The sequence below is a fragment of the Carettochelys insculpta genome, chromosome 18 (genome assembly GCF_033958435.1).
Source record: "Carettochelys insculpta isolate YL-2023 chromosome 18, ASM3395843v1, whole genome shotgun sequence".
NCBI lineage: Eukaryota > Metazoa > Chordata > Testudines > Carettochelyidae > Carettochelys > Carettochelys insculpta.
The window spans coordinates 10,645,205-10,664,186 of record NC_134154.1 but is presented as its reverse complement, the minus strand read 5'-3'; the positions used below and the strand labels follow the sequence as shown (position 1 = coordinate 10,664,186).

Here is an 18,982-nt window from a genome sequence, read left to right as displayed (position 1 = left end):
TGCATTTGCAATTTTACAGCTCCATGATGGTTACAGACAACCCAATAAGGAGGAGTAAATAAAGTTAAGTGGTGCTTTGCAAAATAAGACATGCCCCACCCTGAAGAATCTGTAGCCAATTTAATCTTTTGTCTTTTGGTGGTGGGATGGGGGTGGGGGAGAGGGACTTTGCAGGCTCAACAGGCCAGCAGCTTACTCAGACCTGGAGACTTCTCTGGGGTGTAGAAATCTGTGCAGGGCAGAGGAATCCCTTAGCACGCAGCAAACAATTCATAGTACACAATGGCGGTTGAAGGTAACTGAGTGCCACAGGCATCTCCTTTTCTGTGCTACTCTGGAGCCTGTAGAGGAGATGTTTCCTGTATCGACAGCAAGGCCTGTGGCACCTTATAGACTAACTGATGCTTTGGAACGTAAGCTTTCGTGGGCAAAGGTCAGCTTTGTCGGATGCAATGTTATGGAGATCCACAGGACTTCTCGTTGTTGTTACAGATACAGACTAACATGGCGACTCCTCTGATACTTGCATGAACATTGCTTTCTCCTGTCGGTGCAGTGAATCCAGCTCCTGGACCCTAAAGGCTGCACCAGGGGACAAGTGTAGCCCAAGAGTGGTGCTCAGTGTGTGAATACTTCACCCGCCCCCCGGGGCAACATAGTTAGACTGATCTAAATTTTAAGTGTAGACTAGAGTTGAGAATCTAAAACCTGACTTTTTTTTTTCCTCTCCTCCCTGGTCACCTGAACTCTGCAGCCGCTCCACCTCCCTGACCTGGCCACCGCTTTGTTTACCGTCTCTGCAAGGACACTCGTACTTGGGGTTCACTGAGGGATTTGGCTTCACACCAAAACAGGACTTCAGACTATTTACAGACCACTTACAGCAGCATCTGCAGTGCCCACTTTCAGATCATACTACTGAGGAAAGAACTTGTCTATACAAATGTACGGAAGAGGCACATGTCAGCAGCCTGTCCTTCTCAGTGACCTAGAGATCCATGTCGTTAGCTGTGTCCTTGTCAGGATGTTTGGCAATGCTGCTGTGTGTGGTCTTGGATTCTTTAGGATTTTCCATATTTCTCCTCCAGTGCCGGGTTGGAAAGGGTGTGAAGTAGGTGAGGGGAGAACAAATGGTGGGGCTGATGAATGTAGCTCTCCTGGTTTGAGAGTTAGTTTGTGGCTGTAGGGTCTGGACATGGCTGCAGTGTGGGTCAGGCAGGTGGGTTGCAGGTGGTGATTAACATTGTATCGGAAGCTCAGTTTGGTGATCAGACTAGTTTTTGCAAAGGAAGATAGTTAAAGGGGAAGCCTGCCTGGAGATTTAAGCCTCCACCCCAAAGAGGAAACGTGCTCATTCTTGAAGCTCTCAGATAAAACAATGGTAAATTCATTCCCCTTGAACAGGTGAAGAATCTCCTGGCTTTGTTCCATCTCTCATGAGTTACTCCCTTGCCCGCTATGGCATGGAGCTTTTTTATGCCCACTCCCAGGGCTTGCCAGCCTGAGATGAAACATGGCAAGCCAGGGCAGGTAGAGAAACCTTGACCCTTTTGACTTGCTCTAGGCAAGAGTTTCTCCCTTGTGCTGCCTCCCGGGACTAGAAATCTTCTCTTCCTACTCAGTACAATCTTTGCAGTCCTTAAGGGGCCGACTGCTTCAGGATAAGAACTCAGTATACCAGGGCTGAAAATCAAACTGACTAAGGAGCTAGGCCAGCCAGGCCTCCTTTCCCTCCCTACTTCTGCTCTGCTTCTCCCTCTCCATCCTGGAGCTTCCTAAATGCAATGAAGCAGCTGTTTGCAGTGTTCCGTGGGGTTTGGGAGAGTGGGGGGGAGGAGTTGGTTAGCAGGCTACCAACGAGGAAGAGGCATGGGTGGGGGGAGCTTGGCTGCTGGTGGGTGTTCAGTACCCATTAATTTTTCCCTGTGGGTGCTCCAGCCCCGGCACACCTAGGGAGCTGGTGCCTCCGGCTTCAGGAGCGTCTGCTGCTTGTATATGCCGAGTCTGCTGAAAGGTACCGCCGTCTGCCTGAAAGAGGAGGCTGTGTTGGATGAGACTGCTTGGCTTCAGAGCTGCCTCTGTCTGGTGGGTTTTGTCGGAAGGCTGGTTTTGGTGGGCTCATCCTGCCGGTTGCGAATTATAGGAGTGTTGGTGTCTGTCTGCTTGCGACCTGCTTTTCCTGTCTCTCGTGGCTTTTGTTTCATGGTTCTGCTGCATCCCCAGGGTCCGTCGTGTTTGTAAATGCATTGCAAGAGTTTTGCTCCTTCATTCACAGGGGGCAACAGTGGACAAATGCGCTCCGGCCGAGAGCTCTACTCGGGGATGGGCAACACAGGCGACCAGGGGGATGCTTGGGCTCAAGTGAAGTGCAAGGCCCAACAGTGGGAAATGCCTCTTTTATTTAAACAGTTCTCTTTGTTTCTGTTTGCTGTTTTCCTGCCCACCCCCACCCCACAGCAGAAACCACTGAGCAGGACTGCTGGTTTCACAGTAGCGAGCAGCAAATTGCTGTAATCTGTGTGTAAATTTGCATTTGTGCTGCTGTCTCAGTCCAGATTCCAGAAATGCTTTCCTGCATCACTCAGCACCCACTCCTAACACGGGCTAGCTCTACATGCTTCACAGAGTTAATGTTGGCACATGCAGCCACATAATATGCTCAGCTGTAGCTTACCTGCAGTCTGGATGTCACTGGCTTGCTCCAGAAAGAGAAGAGAGGTAAAAGGTTGCAGGTCCCAGGGGTTCAGACCGTTGTGCCTAAGCTGATGCCTGTGCTCTGTTTAAATGTGGTTTGGGCTGTTGCTCCTGTTGTTGATCTGTTTTAAGCCAGTTCTGCACTGCTGATCCTGGTCCAGCGTAGACTGGGTCAGTACGTGTGTAAATTTTACCTCTGTCTTATTGACAAGATCTGCTCAATCTGACCTGTTTTGTCAGCTATAATTTGAAGGCGAGAGGCCTGCTGTTCCAGCGTAAAAATGACTTAGTTGCTAAAATCAAAGGATAGAGATGGCATTGGTTTGGATTTCTGTCTATTTTGGGCCTGAACCGAGCAGATATCCAGGCAGAATGAAGAACTTTCTCTCTTCATCCACTCGGTGTGCTGCAGCAAAAACAGCAAACAGAATGCTAGGAGTCATTAAAAAAGGGGTAGAGAATAAGACAGAAAATATCTTCTTGCCTATGTATAAATCCATGGTACGCGCATGTCTTGAATATTGCATATAAATATGGTCTCCTCATCTCAAAAAAAGAAATTGGCATTGGAAAGGGTTCAGAAAATAGCAACAGAATGATTAGTGGTTTGGAAAAGGTGCCATATGAAGAGAGGTTAAAAAGACTGGGACTTTTCAATTTAGAAAAGAGGGGAGAGATGCTAGGTCGATTAAAATTGACTGGTGTGGGAAAAAGTGAATGAGGAAAAGTTATTTACTTGTTCCCATAAGAAAAGAACTAGGGGTCACCAAATGAAGTTAATGGGTAGCAGGTTTAAAACCACCAAAAGGAAGTTCTTGCCTTTTTTTTTTTTTTCCCCTCCACACAGCGCACAGCTGGCCCGTGGAACTCCTTGCCAAAGGAGGCTGTAAAGACCGAAACATTAACAGTTCAAAAAAGAACTAGATAAGCTCATGGAGGTTAGGTCCATCAGTGGATATCAGCCAGCAGTGGTGTGGTTAGCCTCTGTTTGTCAGATTAGAAATGGGTGTCAAAAGGATCGTTTTTGTGATTACCTGTTTTGTTCACTCCCTCTAGAGTATCAGGCATTCACCTGTGTTGAAAGACAGGATGCTGGGCTAGATGGACCTTTGGTCTGACCCACTGTGCTGTTCTTATGTTCATTCTGTGTCCCCTCTAGTGCTTTTTTTTTCATGCCAGTACTTGCTGGTACTGAGTACTGGCTCCTCAGCAGCCCCAGGATTGGGATTGGCTTCAGGGGGTGAGGGACGGGGAGCTGGCTGAGTATCAGCTCCTTTTTTTACAAATAAGGCACTGGTCCTCTCCGGGGAGGAGCTTTATAGCTAGAAGGCCAGTAGTCAGGACTTACTATCAGTTCCTTTTAAGGAACTTACAGTGAAAGCGTCTTGCATTTTGATTGGGGGCGTGGCATGGAAATTGTTGCCAGGATGAAAACTTAAGTGCTGTAAGATCACTGACTGACTCGAGCTGGACAGTCGCACACAGCAAGTGAAAAGAACTAGAGCTGTACAAGGCACAATGTTTTATTCCTTAATGTGGGAGCAGAACCTCGTCACTGAGTCTTGGGACGCTAGGCAAGCTTTCTACTTCATGAATACATCTGAAGCTAAGCAGGGGTTTTATGTCCTCTTAGGAAAGCTTTGTGGTTGTAATTTTTCCTTTTGCTGGGCAAATTATGAAGTATCAACTCACTTACTCAAAAAACTGTGCCTGCCAAGCCAAACAGACGTGAGCACGGAAGGCTCTCTTGGTACCTTCCAACCATCATGGGTTTTACTCTTGTCCCCCTTTAAAAGCTCACCCTAGAGTCTTTTGGGAGAGGGGAGAAGTTTACAGGAAAGCCCAAAGGCTTCCATGCAGGCATTACTGGTGGGGAAGGGGATCCTGGGAACCTGTGTGCTCCTAGCCCAAGAGGAGCTGAGGAAGGGAAAGAATGTTTGCCATGGTCTGTCCTTGAACCCCTGGTTTATCAGGCCCAGACATATTGTGCAACTGTGTTCACCTGATGACAAAATTCGTCGTGATACAGCGCAAAAAGTGCTTTGCAGACTGTCCTCCTTCAATCTGAGGCAAAATCTGGTTTTATTTACTTCCCTGATTTCACAAGTGCCGTACCTCTTTATTGGTCTGTTTATGAATGAGAGCCATATTTAATGTCTCATCTACAGAATTATCCTTCCCAGTAATCCGTCTTTATTTGATTATGGTAAGTGGGAGGGAGGAGGCACTGCAGTTATAGGAGTTGCACAAGCCTGGAGCCTCTCTCTGTGTGACATTTGCTTAAAATGCCTTTTCTCCCCCCCGCCCCCCAGCTTTTTCTGGGCAGGGAAAGGACAGGAATATACATTTTAATGGACAGCAATGTTCAGCTGCAGCACTGGAATATCACTGCTACCTGCAGTGACAGAAGGGGGTTTTCTGTGTGAGGCAGTAGCTGGGTCAAGGGAGGAACTCTTCCATCAAGCTAGCTGCCTGCACTGGAGGGTAGGCTGAGCAGTCTGTGTTGCCCTGGACATTACATGTTTGCAGCTCTGAATGATGCAATTAGCTCTAATTTTTAGGTGCAGACCAGGCCTCTGTTTCACAGCTATTGAACCAGGAGGTAGTTTGCTGCAACATGGTTTAATCCTCAATTACTGAGACACAGTGAAAGTCCTAAATAGTCAGTGAGCTCCGTTGCCCTTGTGGGGTCCTGAGGTCTGGTCTCTGCTTAAAAATTAGATTCACACATCAATTGTAGTCACGTTGACCTCACCCCAAGTGTAGACAAAGCTATCTGCCCTCTCTCGGAGAGACTAACGAATGAGGTAGATGGGAAAAGCCTCTTCCGCCAGCATGAGACACACCTACGCTACAGTGTCACCGTGTGAGATCTGAAATACCACAGCTGTGCCCCAGTAGTGCTTGTGCTGTGGGTGTGCCCTGAGGTTCTGTCTTGGAAGCACGGACTTCTTCCCCTCCTAACTCTAACTGGCCCCACAGGACAGCAGACTGGGTGTCTCTAAGGCCGAAGGATTTCAAGGTCGGGCAGCTTTTAAAACTGCTGCTTCAATAGCCACGTGAAAAAGCATCGTGCAGAGCATGGAACTCTGATTTTTGGCTTAACTCTTTTTTAACTAGGTGGAAGCATTTCTAAATCACCCAGCCGAGTAGTATCTGCTCACGAAATGTCTTTCAGGGGGCGAAATGAGGGGATGATGGCTGAGGGACAGCTGTTCCCTGCAAGCATGTCTGTATTCCCCTCCGAAGCTCTCCAGGCTCTTGTATTGCTGAGGAAGGGGCCTGCCGGGGATGAGGCTCCAAGAGGTTTGCAGTGGTTTGCCCACAACGTTTGCACCTCCCTGCTCGGAGAAGGGGTTAACGCTAGAACCCATTGTTGTCTTTGAATTAGGGTGGCCGTTTTGAAATGTACGTTTCAATTTTGATTGCAGTTTTTTAATTGCATTTAACAGCGTCCCTGCTGGTTCTTCATTCAGCATCTGTGCAGCCACGTTCTATTGATGGCCTGTTGTGATTTCAATGGAACATCATGGGATGTACCTGGCACGTCAGGCAGCACTGGATGGAGGTGCCTTTAGCCCATTGTACCTGGCATGGTAAGCGGCAACAAAGTGGTTAACCTGCATTCTAATGCTCATAGTTTCAATACATAGCAAGGTGCTCCTGCTTTGCTGCAGCTTTATACTGACCTGGAGTCCCTTTGTTTCCCTGGTATTGTCAACACAGACTAGCCTTAAGTAAGCCCTGCACCATCCCACCCTCCTGCTTTTTTTTCTGCCCCATGTGCAGTTTGCTTTGCAGCAGATGTCTGGCACTGCTTGTTATAGTTTAGGCAGGGGCACAAGGCACGGGCAGGAACCCTCGAACCTTTTCACTTTTCCACGTTTCACATTTCGAGGCCGGAAGCCAGGGATCCTTAGCTGCTGAGCATGTTTTGCTCTCGTGCTCCATGTCCAGGCATCACAGTGCTGAATACCAAACCGAAAGATGCTTGTGTCACAACCCAAGCAGAACAGATTCTGCAGCAGTTTGGGGGGTGCTTATTGTATTAAGCAGAGACTCCCGTTCGGCACAGTACTGCTTTCAACACAGGAGCCCACTTGCAAGACACGTTAGTTTCCCAACATCTTACCCTACGGTTGGACAAGAGATCACAAACCTCCCTTCTCTGTCCCATTCCTGCCGCTTCAACTGCACAGCCTGTTCCTACTGTGTGTGCTGCCCGGCCCCTGCTGTGCGTATCTCTGCCCTGTACTGCTTGCAGGGCTCGTTTGGAAATGCTTCGAGATGAAGTGTGAGATGCTCTCTGTGAACACCATGGGTCTGCATCCAGTGTCCCACCCCGGTCTCCTGATGTTTCACCCCCTCCACTTAAAGCTTTGCTGATCCTCCTTTTTTTTTTTTTTAAAAACCCAGAGCATAAAAAGGGCACTTTTTTGACACTGCTTGCAGCTCCACTGCTATGACTGTGCTCTGGGGACGGGTGGGCACCATTTGGGATATCACTGTCAGTGCATCCCTAGGGCTGGCTTTGAAGAGCTGAACCCCTGCCCTTTGCATGTCTTTAATTATGTGGCATTTGCAGCTCCCCAGGGGAACCTGTGAGGCTCCACCGATCTGCAGGGAGGTAAGTATCCAGGACAGCTCATGTTTCTGATGCCTTGTTCCAAAGACCACAATGAAATGAACATGCGAGCAGTGTTCTTACCATGCAGACAGTTGTGGGATGAAGGGAGCATTAGAGGAGAAGTAATAAATCCTGATTAAAAGCTTCAGAGGGGGCAGCCTGGTTAGTCTGCAGTTTCTCAAGCAACAAGCAGACCTGTAGCACCTTAGACTCTCAGATGAGGTCATGAGCTTACATGAGTGGGAACCACTTCATCAGACACAAATGGAATAGAAAAACAGAATCCCAGGCCGAGGGAAGACTAAGTTACCTGTCAACAGTAGGACCCCATAATGGAGCAAATGAAGTTGGATGGGTCTTGTTCCTGCAAATATCAGAGGTGGGCATATTGCCCTTGTAATACATAAAGCACTTTTTAACCAAGCCTCCCGCTAAGTGTGGTCACCCCCATTTTACAGATGGGGCGGCAGAAGCACAGAGAAGTGAAGTGACTTGCCCACAGACATTGGGTGGCCGTTGGGCACAGCACGTTCTTCTCTGAGGTAAAAGCGAGAGGGACTCAAATTGGTAGAAGAAGAAAGCAGAATAGGGAATAAACTTCCCTCTTTTGTTTTTGTTCTTGTTCACCGGAGTGCTGCAGAGCAGCTGAGGGTAGCTGGCAGTCAAGGAGACTTCCACTTTTTCCCTTCTGTATATTAAAACATGCATGGTAGGCTAAAGATTAATAGAATCTAATTTGATACATAGCTTCTAATTTCTGCTTGTTGGGCTATGTCTGTACTAAACCAAGAAAGTTGCCCGCAGATACACAATTCTAGCTGTCAATTGCATAGCTCAAATTGATGTATCTGCGCTCAGCAAACTTGTCTGCCTGTACAGGGGAAGGTCAGCGGGAGAGTTTCTCTCTTCGTCCTCCCTTATTCCCTGTATCTCGCAAGGAGTACAGGGTCAACTCTGACCCCCTGAGAGCTCAATTTCATGTGTCCGGACGAGACATGAGAAATCGAACCCCAGAAGATTGATCCATGGTAGTGTAGATAAGCCCTTAGATTTTATGAGAAACAGGATTACTTCAATACACAGCTTTTCAGGCTATTTCTCCACTAGCCTGCAAGATTGACTTGCTCGGAATTGATCTTCCAGGATTTGATTTCAAATGTCTGGTAGGGACATGCCAAATCGACCTCTTGAATCAAAGTTGACACTTGTATTCCTCATGAGAAGCGAGGCGTAAGAGAAGTCGGGGAGAGGAATTCTCACATTAACCTTCAGTAGGGACAGCCAAGTAAGCCGAGCTCAGGTACATGGATTCTAGCGATGTAATTGCTATAGCTAGTTACATATCTGCAGTTGACTTATTTTGCCTAGTGTAGACAAGGCGTCAGTGTCTATCTTCTCTCCTACCCACATACTCTCTAAATGAAACAAGTGATTGGTTAAGTGTGCTTTGGAACAATTCTTTGCTTCACTGTTGCTCCTTTTAAATATAAACACTGTTTACCACTCCCATCTAAAACTCAGAGGGCAGATCAAATAGTGTCTCCTTCTGCCATAGGTTGCAAAGATAGTTAGTCTTACTTTGGTTCTGCATTTGCTTTGGTAGATGGGTGTAATTTCTTTTTTATGGTCCTTAAACAACCCTGAAACACTTGGTGTCCTTTTATTTCATCCGAAGTAGTTACTTTTTGGTTACTGTTTGTGTTTTGACTAATTTTAAAGTTTTCTTTCTGGAGTCTTGATGGTAAATGGAGAGAGGATTTAAGTTGTTCTCACTTGGTAATAAAGCAGCAAAGATGCTGGAGCACGTGGTAGGGTCTTTCAGTGTCCATCAGACTAGAATACCCGCAAGTTTGGCTTTGAGCCACTGACTTCTAATAAATTATCAACTCTCACATGCATTCCGGTTCCTTAGGCAGTATTGCTTATGAAGACACTGTCAGCTCCTAGTTTAGTGTAGCTTTATTTTAATGCTGTTCATAGTGCATAATATCTTCTTAAAAGCATAACATTTCTGTTCTTTCACTTTTCATTAGCTGGACTGGTGGCAGTGAGGTCCTGCTGTAATGCTAAGATTCCATTTTGTTTCCTTCCTTTACTGCATACCAGGGTCCTTTGAGGAAGTTCTCACCTCTGGAAACTGCATGCTAAGCAGTTGGTGTTGCTGCAGGGTCACCAAAACTGGGGCCTTCCTTTGTATTTGGATATCTCCAACACAAGGTGGCCAACACACCTCTAGTCCTGTTTGGTCCTAAACAATATGCAAAGGCCTCTCCATTGTGTCTGATCGCAAATGTCAATAAGTCTCCTAGTCAGCAAAGAGATCTGCCATATTTTTTAAACATCTTTCTTAATGGAAAAGCATCTAAAATCATGGGTTGGTAACATTTCATGGTTGTCAGTATTGGTTTTATTTTTTTATTTTTCAGGAAGCTCTCTTCAGCATTCAGTACTAATAGAGTTGTGAAGCTTTATGAGCCTGTCCCCTTTCGGGGCTATTATAAAAGTGCACAAGTTATTTCTTATCAAGTTGTAATATTTACTATTTATTTATTTGGAATGGTGAGGTGGTTTTTTGCATTGGATCTCTGCTGATACTTGCTGTTTGGCAGCATCCTAGTGATTGCTGACTAATTCCTGCACCTGGCTAGTGAACAAGAAGGTGCGACTATCTCAGTGCGTCCCTGTTAAGTAGGTGTTTTGAGCTGGTCAGTTTCGGACTAGTGTCCCTAATGGATTGATGAGGCTGTGCTCAGCACTTCCAAAGATACAAGTAAAGGCCAGATCTACACTACAAACATCTGCTGGCATAGCTACGTCAGCCAGGAGTGGGGAACGGTGTTCCCTGCTAGCTGGGCGCTTGGGCAGCCTCTCACGAGAGATTCAGATGCCGCACAACTGATTCAGCAGAGCTGTCGGCCAAGTTTAGTGTTTCTATTAGTGGTGCACATTCGCATGCGACTCTGTGCGCATAAAATTATTCTTCAGGATGGAAAAAATTTGCATATGGATGGAAACAATTAGAGGGATGATTGGTGTGGAGAGGTGTGAGCTGTGCCACCTGCTTTTTTGCCTGGGGGGCGTGGCTCTAGAATAAGCTGTACCAGCCAATGTGCAGTTTTGCTGGCGTAAGCTGTGTCCATATGCTGGGAGCTTTTTGCTAGGAAAGTCTGCCAGTATAGTCATACTGGCAAAGTGGTCCAAGACCTGTCAGTGAACAGTTCTACTCCATGGAGTTTGCTGCACTGTTGTTGCTCCGTCAACAGGAATCTGTAAGTGTGAGGAACTCCTAATCCCTTAGGTTGCCTTGGAATCCCTGGAGTCGAAAATTTGACAAGTGGTTTTAAAATCCTGTGCTCCATCTCTGCTACTCCATGGTTGCTTTAGAAAGTCCACTGTTTTTCATGAGACCTACCAAACAGCAATGTGTGCTAGTAATTATTTAATTCTTGTGATGCTGATGCACAAAGATGGGTAAGGAAAACTGAACCACTGTAAGAAGCGGATGTCATTAAAGAGCATGTACCATGCTGAAAAAGCTAACGGCGACAGACTTAGCAAGGAAGGTCACAGATGTGTTTTCAAATCTCATAAGTAGGAGTTAAAATTCAAAACTTCGTCCCCCACACTACGTCCCCGAGCACTGACTTGCCCATTTGGGATAGTTACTTCCGTAGTTGGCATTTGTGCTGTCGCACGGAAATGAATATCGCTGTTACTTTTAGTGGGGCCTCCACAGCTAGTTCCCTGATTGAGTTGATATGATTTAATCAAAGGTCTTTCCCCGTGCAGCTGCAGCAGCCCTTTCGTCTCTGCAAAGCTTTATATCAGACAGGCACTTGCAGTTCAGGCATAGAGCACATTCTGTGTTTACAAATTTTGTCTGGACATCATTTTCAAATGCTGCAAACTGTGAAATAAATTGGGTTTTAGTTCCGTAACCTACTAAATTTCTCATTTGTCTGCCTGGGCAAGACCTATTATTGTCTCTTGGATCCCTTGCCACAGACCACCTTTATGGAGCAGCTCAAAATCCCTCTCTTTGGGAGATGGGGTGTTATGTACATGCAGAATAATAATCATACAGTTCACGAAAACAATGTAACTAGCTGACCATTTGCTCTGCTTGAGCAATAGATATTTATATATAGGAGTTGTGTTGAGCTACCTTGTTGAGTAACTTTTTTCCTCCTCTTCCCTGTACATATGGATCGGCAACAGAGAAGTTAGTCATATTTTACAAGACTAGATGATAAATGTCGGTATTTGGTGCCTGGGTGCTGCTGTCTCTTCCACTTGATCAGGAGCTCTGGAAACAAGCCATGAAAACCAGACAAATTGGATGTGTGCTGGGACTCTCCGGTGTGGCTAATTGCAGCATAGAGTTTTTACAGTGCTTGTCAGTATCAAATAGTGGAGATCCTGGTCTCCTAGGGCTTTTGTGCAGCTAGTATGTGCTTCTCTGTCCGACAGAAATGCCATCTGGGGAGGGGAGAAGAAATGAATAATTACTGTTTTGCTCATGCTGGTATTTTATCCCTTGTCCTCCACCCATCTCTGGGAACAGTGTTTAAATTTCTGTGGTGTAGAGGCTGGGTTCACCTGTATGCTCTGGCTCCTGAGATGGCACAGAACAGCCAGCCTGTACCAGTGAGTGTAGCCTGAGATTTTTCATTTTAAATAAAAAGGATATGCAAGCATGCACTGGAATGGATGAACATGAATCTTTGAAGGTGGTTTGTAAATTTTACCGAACACCTACTCACTATCAGATCAACGTACTTGATAGATGTGAAAAAAGAATCTCGAACAGTAAACTAAAATGCTTTGGAAATTGTTAGCAGCAGCACAGGCACTAGAAAAACAGCCTGTGAGCAGACCTGAGACCAAATCTTTGCATTGGCTTACATTTGGAAAGTTTTTCTTCTAGACAGCCAGAAGGGCTAAAAGCTCAGCTGTTCCACGAAAGCTGGCGTGGCGTAGAAGTTGATAGCACAGGCCTACGCCACCCTTCCCAGAGAACCTTTACCATTCATCACTGCCTAGGGGTAGAGTGCAGTTTATTTTTCAAGCCTCGAGATTGACGTTGTTCAATACTTTTTTTTCCTGGGTCCACGAGGCTTGAACAAGTGGGACCAGGCAGGTCGGAGAGTGGCAAGGGGAAGCACACATAATAAAAACATTAACTGGGTAACCACCACTGAAAGAAGAAAGTCAGCCCCTTTGCTGCTTCCAGAATGTTGCTACATCCAAGGTCTATTTCCTTGGCGAAAGCAATGGGAATGATAGACAGGACAGCTGGACTGGGACTGGGTGAGACGTTTGTAATGCTGAGAGACCGAGGGGAAGCAGATTTTCAATACGGTTCTGGGCGACATATGAGCATGACAGGAACTGTACGAACAAGACGTAGACCAATGGGAGGGAGAATGTTTTGGAGCGTTCAGCCTATTCTCGCAGCACTTTGGAACTTTCGGGCTTTGCTTACCCCACCCTTCTTTTGGTTCACAAATCCAAGGGTTGGTCTACACCCCCCATTCCTGTAATGCTTTGAAACGGGTATTGTTCAATTGATACAGCTCCTAGTGTGGCCACGGTTTATATCCATGCAAAGGTACTTAGTCACAGCAACAAGCCCTACTGCTAGAAGGGTCTTTATACCGATATAACTGTGCGTGTGAATTAAGTGTAAGGGTTGTACTGGTTAATAATATCAGCACAGCGTTAACTGAAGTAGTTAAATTGGCACCAAAACAGTGTGGAACAGGCCCAAGTCACCTAGATGCTTGAAAGCATGTACTCCCTCTGGCAGAGGCTGTATATTCAAGAAAAAACATCTAGTGCTTTTGTGGCCTCCAAACTCCCTGCTTGATTCTCTGTTCTCAATTCTCTTGTTGCTTACAGCTGATTTTTGGAGGTCAGTGCTCATATTCAATGACTTAAATATGAGCTCTCTCTGGGTAAGAGCTTCATATTGAAGACAGTGGGTTTTATTCCACATCTGGATCAAAAGTTAATTGGAATTAATTCTTGAGGATTGCCAGAGGGAGAAGAATAGAGGATAATCTATTAACTAATTAACCGAGGTCTAGAGTGCATTGACGTGGATCTTATGCTTGGTGTTTAATAGAGATCAATGAATTGAAGTGACCATCACAGCTAAGAATCAAAATCGCAAACTTTTTTTAGGGGGAGGAGAGGACATTTATATTTCTATCTGGAGGAAGTTCATTAACACCAGGCCAGTTACACAAAACTTGTTTGTCTGGGAAGCAATAAGTACTTTTAAAAATAGCTGTCAGGGAAATGTCGTCTCCACAAAATTTGAATCCCGAGGTCAGTGAAGTATGGGGCTCGATATTGCATATATGAAATCCAGCTAACTAAGTAGGAAAGGAAAGCCAAATGTATAGAATATTTGACACTAGACCCCTATTGTGGACATGGTAATACCCAAGAAATCCACAAATGTAACTGATCTTGATGGGCCCCCGCCACACTTCTCAAAAGATAAAATAACGGTGGTAAAGCCAGTGGGTTTTCATGATGTTCAGAAAAATCAAATGATTGATCTACACTTGGGGGTTAAGTCGATTGCAGATACACAATGTTAGTTACAGCAGTGGCGTAGCTAGAATCAACGTGTCTGCAATCAACTTACCTGTCTGCCCTCCCAGAGGAAGGTCAGTGAGAGAAACTCTCCCTTGCTCCTTGAGAGAGAGTGAGTACAGGGGTTGACTGCAAACCTCAGATAGTTTTCATGCGTCTCTACCAGGCGTGTAGGTCGATCTTCCTGATAGTACAGACGTACCCGAAGATGCTGCCAACATTAAAACTCCCAGATACATTAGCAGAGAGAAAATGTGCACATGTAAAATAAAATATGCGATATATGGGTATAAAAAATGTTCGTTGTGAATCTCACCATCATTGAGGGGACAGAATAATAAAGGAGACAGTGACTTGAGATAGACAGTTCATCAGTTATAAGCTCTTGGGTTTGTCTACGCTAGCTCCCTACTTTGAAGGGAGGATGGTAATTAGGGTGTTGGGAGTTTATTAATGAAGTTCTGCAGGGCATATGCAGCACTTCATTAAGCAAATTTCCCCACATGGCAGCTTCGAAGTGCTGGCTTGCATCTTGCCATGGCTCACCCACTGGTACTTTGAAGTGTCTGAGTGGGAGGGATGGCTTAGTGGGCTGAGCATTGGCCTGCTAAACCCAGGATTGTGAGCTCAATCCTTGAGGAGGCCATTTAGGGACTGGGGCAAATAGATGTCAGAGATGGTGCTTGGTCCTGCCAAGAGGGCACGGGACTGGACTAGATGACCTCTTGAGGTCCCTTCCAGTTCTAGGAGATGCATATCTCCAATTAAAAAATACAGAAGTCCCTTTATTGTAATTTTGAGGAGTAAAGGGACTTCGAAGTACTGGTGGGTGAGCCGCGGCTAGATTTGAGCCGGCACTTCGAAGTTGCCACAGGGAGAAATTTGCTTAATGAAGTACTGTGGTGTATATGCAGCACTTCATTAAGCAAAACTCCCAACACCCTACTTACCACCCTCCCTTTGAAGTAAGGAGCTAGTGTAGACAAGCCCCTTGTGTACTATTTTATTTTTCTTTCTTTAATCTAAGAAAATATTATTGATGAGCTTTTTAGCAGTGGTAACAAGAACATATTTAGCACTTTAAAGAATTTTAACAGTGCTAATTAATTTGGAGCCCTGGTTTTGTCATCCTAGTCTCTGGGAGGCCAGGATGTGGATGTGAATAGAGGGAAATTTTTAAACTCATATTTTATACACTTCAAAGCCTCCCCTCCCCAGTTACACACCTCAATGTGATTAAATTTTATTGCATATGGAATAAATTGCCATCCATAATATCTTTGAACCCCAAAGAGACAAGCTCCATATTTTTAAAGCAAGGAAAGCCATTGCTTATATTAAATATTTATGTTTCAAATACACAAATAATGGCGAAGCGACTTGCTTTTTCCCCCCATCTTCTTTAAAGAGGTTCAAGTGGAAGAAAAAACAAATTCTAAACTAACCATTGCTTCCCTGCTGATGCCTTTAAATAGGTGGTTTCAGTGTATCGTGATTGTTTAAAAACATATACGGTTTTAACCCCCAGGCATTAGCATGAGAAATGTTTCTCCTTGTATTCTTAGCAGGAGCACAGCTTGCAGTGCTGGAACACACCCAGAATGCCTTAGTCAGTGTCAAAGCTAATATTAAACAGCAGTGTGTTAAACCAGTCTATTAAACACAGGTTTGTCCAAGTGGAAATGGTGGCCTCATAGACCTCCTTCTCCTGTCTTACAGGTGGTAAAGTGAAGGTGGAAGGAAGCGAAGGTGGAAATGGACCTGCCAAATCATGCCAAACAACTGCTACTGCAGCTGAACCAGCAACGAGCCAAAGGTTTCCTCTGTGATGTAATTATTGTGGTAGAAAATGCCCTGTTCCGTGCCCACAAGAACATCCTGGCAGCCAGCAGCATGTATTTCAAATCCCTCGTCCTGCATGACAACCTGATTAACTTAGACACGGACATGGTGAACCCCACCGTGTTCCGACAGATCTTGGACTTTATTTATACTGGGAAGCTCTTAACGACTGACCAGCCTGGTGAACAGAACTTTAATGCTCTCCTCACCGCAGCAAGCTACCTCCAACTGCACGACCTGGCAGCTCTCTGCAGGAAGAAGCTGAAGCGAAATGGGAGGTCTTTCTCGGGTCGGGCCGGTGGCCCCAGTGTCGGGAGACCTCCCAGGAGTCACAGGCTTTCTACCACTTCAGTCATCCAAACTCGTTATTCAGGGTCAACTGAGGGGATGAAGGGCTCGCACTCAAAGGAGCTGCCAAAGGGAAAGGTCTCTGACGATGAGATCTTCATCAGCAGCTCTAACCAAGAGAACTCTCACTCCTTAAGCCGTGGTGCCAGCAAAAACGGTGGCAGTGGTGGCAGCGCAAATGGAAGCAGCGGCGACCAGGAGCTTGGCCTTGACTTGTCCAAAAAAAGCCCCTCGCTCCCCCCAGCGGCCTCCCAGGACGACACGCAGCACAGCGAAAGCCAGCATGGCTCTCCTCAATCTGCCTCAGCACCCGCAGCCAACAGTGCCTCATCATTCGACGAGTCTGCCGCCGGAGCCCCACACAGTGCCGCTGACAGCAGCGAGCCTATGGAGATGGACATGAGCGAGGAGACTCACTCCCTGGCGGAGAGCAGCCAGCGCAAGAGCCTCCGGCACGCCACGCGCAAGAAGGAGTGGATCAAGAAAGACCACGCTTTTGACCGGAAAGAGGTGGGCAAAGGGGGTGAGGAGGGTGAGGGACTGCCCAATGGCATCCTGGTAGGGCCTTTGTCCAAGTCGGCCGAGCGGAACCTGAGCAACGCCTACGGCCCGGATCGGACGTTCCAGTGTCACGAAGAGATCGAGAACGGCAAGGAGATGAGTGATGACAGCGACCAGAGCGAGTTGGAAAGCGGTGGGCACACCAGCGCCAACTACGTTTACCGGCAGGAGGGATATGAGCCCGTGGCCTACGGTGACAACCTGTACGTCTGCATCCCCTGTGGCAAGGGCTTCCCCAGCTCTGAGCAGCTCAATGCCCACGTGGAAACGCACACGGAGGAAGACCTCTACATCAAGGAGGAAGGCACGTATGGTGACAAGGAGGAAGCGGAGGATTTGTCCAACCCGAACCAGCCCTACAACGCAGAGTCCCGGCCCTTCAAATGTTCCGTATGCGAGAAGAGCTACAAGGATCCGGCCACTCTGCGGCAGCACGAGAAGACTCACTGGCTGACGCGGCCCTTCCCTTGCAACATCTGTGGCAAGATGTTCACGCAGCGGGGAACCATGACACGGCACATGCGCAGCCATTTAGGGCTCAAGCCCTTTGCTTGCGAGGAATGCGGGATGCGCTTTACCCGGCAGTACCGACTGACAGAGCATATGCGTGTCCACTCAGGAGAAAAACCCTACGAATGTCAACTGTGTGGTGGGAAATTCACCCAGCAGCGCAATCTGATCAGCCACCTGCGAATGCATACCTCTCCCACATAAGCCAAAGACTCCAGAATGAGCTTCAAGCCCATCCGCAGTGATTTACCTTGCTGCTTCAGAGGGCAGCTCCCCTCCTTCGTTCAGTCATGGGTGGCCTAAACAAACGTAGCTTTAACGTGTGGTGTTTTTTGTTTTGCTTTTTTTTTTTTTTTTTTTTTTTTTTAACATAGGAGACAAACGTAGGTCCACAGTGGAGCTGCTGCCATTCGCAAATTATTCCCCACCCTTTGCTTCCCAAGTCCAATGGGTGTGGCAAGAAATGCCATTTGTTTTTGTGGGTGCTGATTCGGCCGCTCTTTTTTGATCCTTCCACCCAAGTAACAGGAGTGAGGCCTCCTGCCTGTTGGATGGGGAGAAAAATTCCATCGCCCAGAGGGAGATCTGATCTAGTTGGACTGGACCATCTCTTGATTTCCCTCACCTGCCCCCCTCTGGCCCCGTTGATGCTCCTGTAATGCTTTGTAGCCCTTGATCAGATCTTATTTCCTGCACTAATGAAAAGTGCATGTGGAACTCGCCCTTCACGGGGAACTGTGTGGGCTTTGCCTTTCCTTTTGTTCTCAGTTATGTTACTAATGTCACTAGCACCTGACTCAATAAGGGCCTTTCTTGCCACACCTTTTAAAATAAAGGAACCCCATTTTCCAACAGCCCATGTGGCTACGAAACCCCAAAACGTTGCAGACGCTGTGGACTGACTGTAACAGGGTTGGCAGCCCATTGAAACTCTGTGGGAAGCTGAGATGGGAGTTGTCATCCTTCCCCGTGAGGTGGAGATGGCTAAACAGTCTACCTAGCTGTGTGCCAAGTAATGTTTCAGTTAAGGAGATGGCAACGCTTTTTTTTCTCCATTTTGGGTTTAGTCTTTAACCTTGGCATACTTTACCCACCCCTCCTCTGCACCTCTGCAGCCTTACCCATGACTGAACAGGGTGTGGATGCCCTGGGAACTTCTTTCAGTGAGCAGGGGGTCGTCTTTAGTTTTCTAGTAGTTTCGTATGACTATTCTTTGCTTAGAGGTACTTGTTTTATTAAAGGAAAAACCATTGTAATGTTTATGTGAATGTTTGAACTGGAAGGTCTGAGGTTAATTCTTGGGGTGGGCGGGGTCGGGAAGGGGTTTTGATGTAGGCTGGACTTGCTACAAGTTCCTTAGGTACTTTTTTAATTTTTTTATTTTATTTTTGTGTGTATATGTCTTTAGCTTTCCTCCCTCACTAAAGAGCGAGTCTGTGTGAACAGACCCGTTACCTTTGCTACCTCTTGAATTCATGAGAACAATAAGATGGTTAGTGAAAGATTAGGCAGGTTTTTTTTTTTTCTTTTATTGTAAGTAAATGTATAAAGTAGGAGCTAAATTAAAGTCAAGGGATTTTTTTACCACCCCATCCTTCCATCAAAAGTCAGCTAGAAAATTGTTAAAGCAAAGTGCGGCCAAAGACAAAAATGTAGTAAGCCAGAGACCCCAGTGGATAGATGGTTAGAAAGGTTCGCTCAGCAAACTCTTGGCTTTGTGTAGTCACTTTTAGATAAAAGGAAGGAAACTTCTTTAGAGCTTTTGGGCCCTTTCCAGCTTTGTTTATTGAACCT

The 18,982-nt window shown here is 46.3% G+C and overlaps 1 protein-coding gene across 1 annotated transcript in view; it reads left to right on the top strand.

Annotated features, from left to right (window-relative positions):
• HIC2 (HIC ZBTB transcriptional repressor 2) overlaps positions 1–18,416 on the top strand; it is a 108,604-nt gene extending 90,188 nt beyond the window's left edge. Inside the window, exon 2 of the mRNA XM_075012728.1 lies at positions 15,647–18,416. Coding sequence (XP_074868829.1) covers positions 15,683–17,392 — 1,710 coding nt within the window. The 5' untranslated portion in view covers positions 15,647–15,682 and the 3' untranslated portion in view covers positions 17,393–18,416. The remainder of the gene's footprint in view (positions 1–15,646) is intronic.
• Positions 18,417–18,982: the final 566 nt, after the last annotated feature.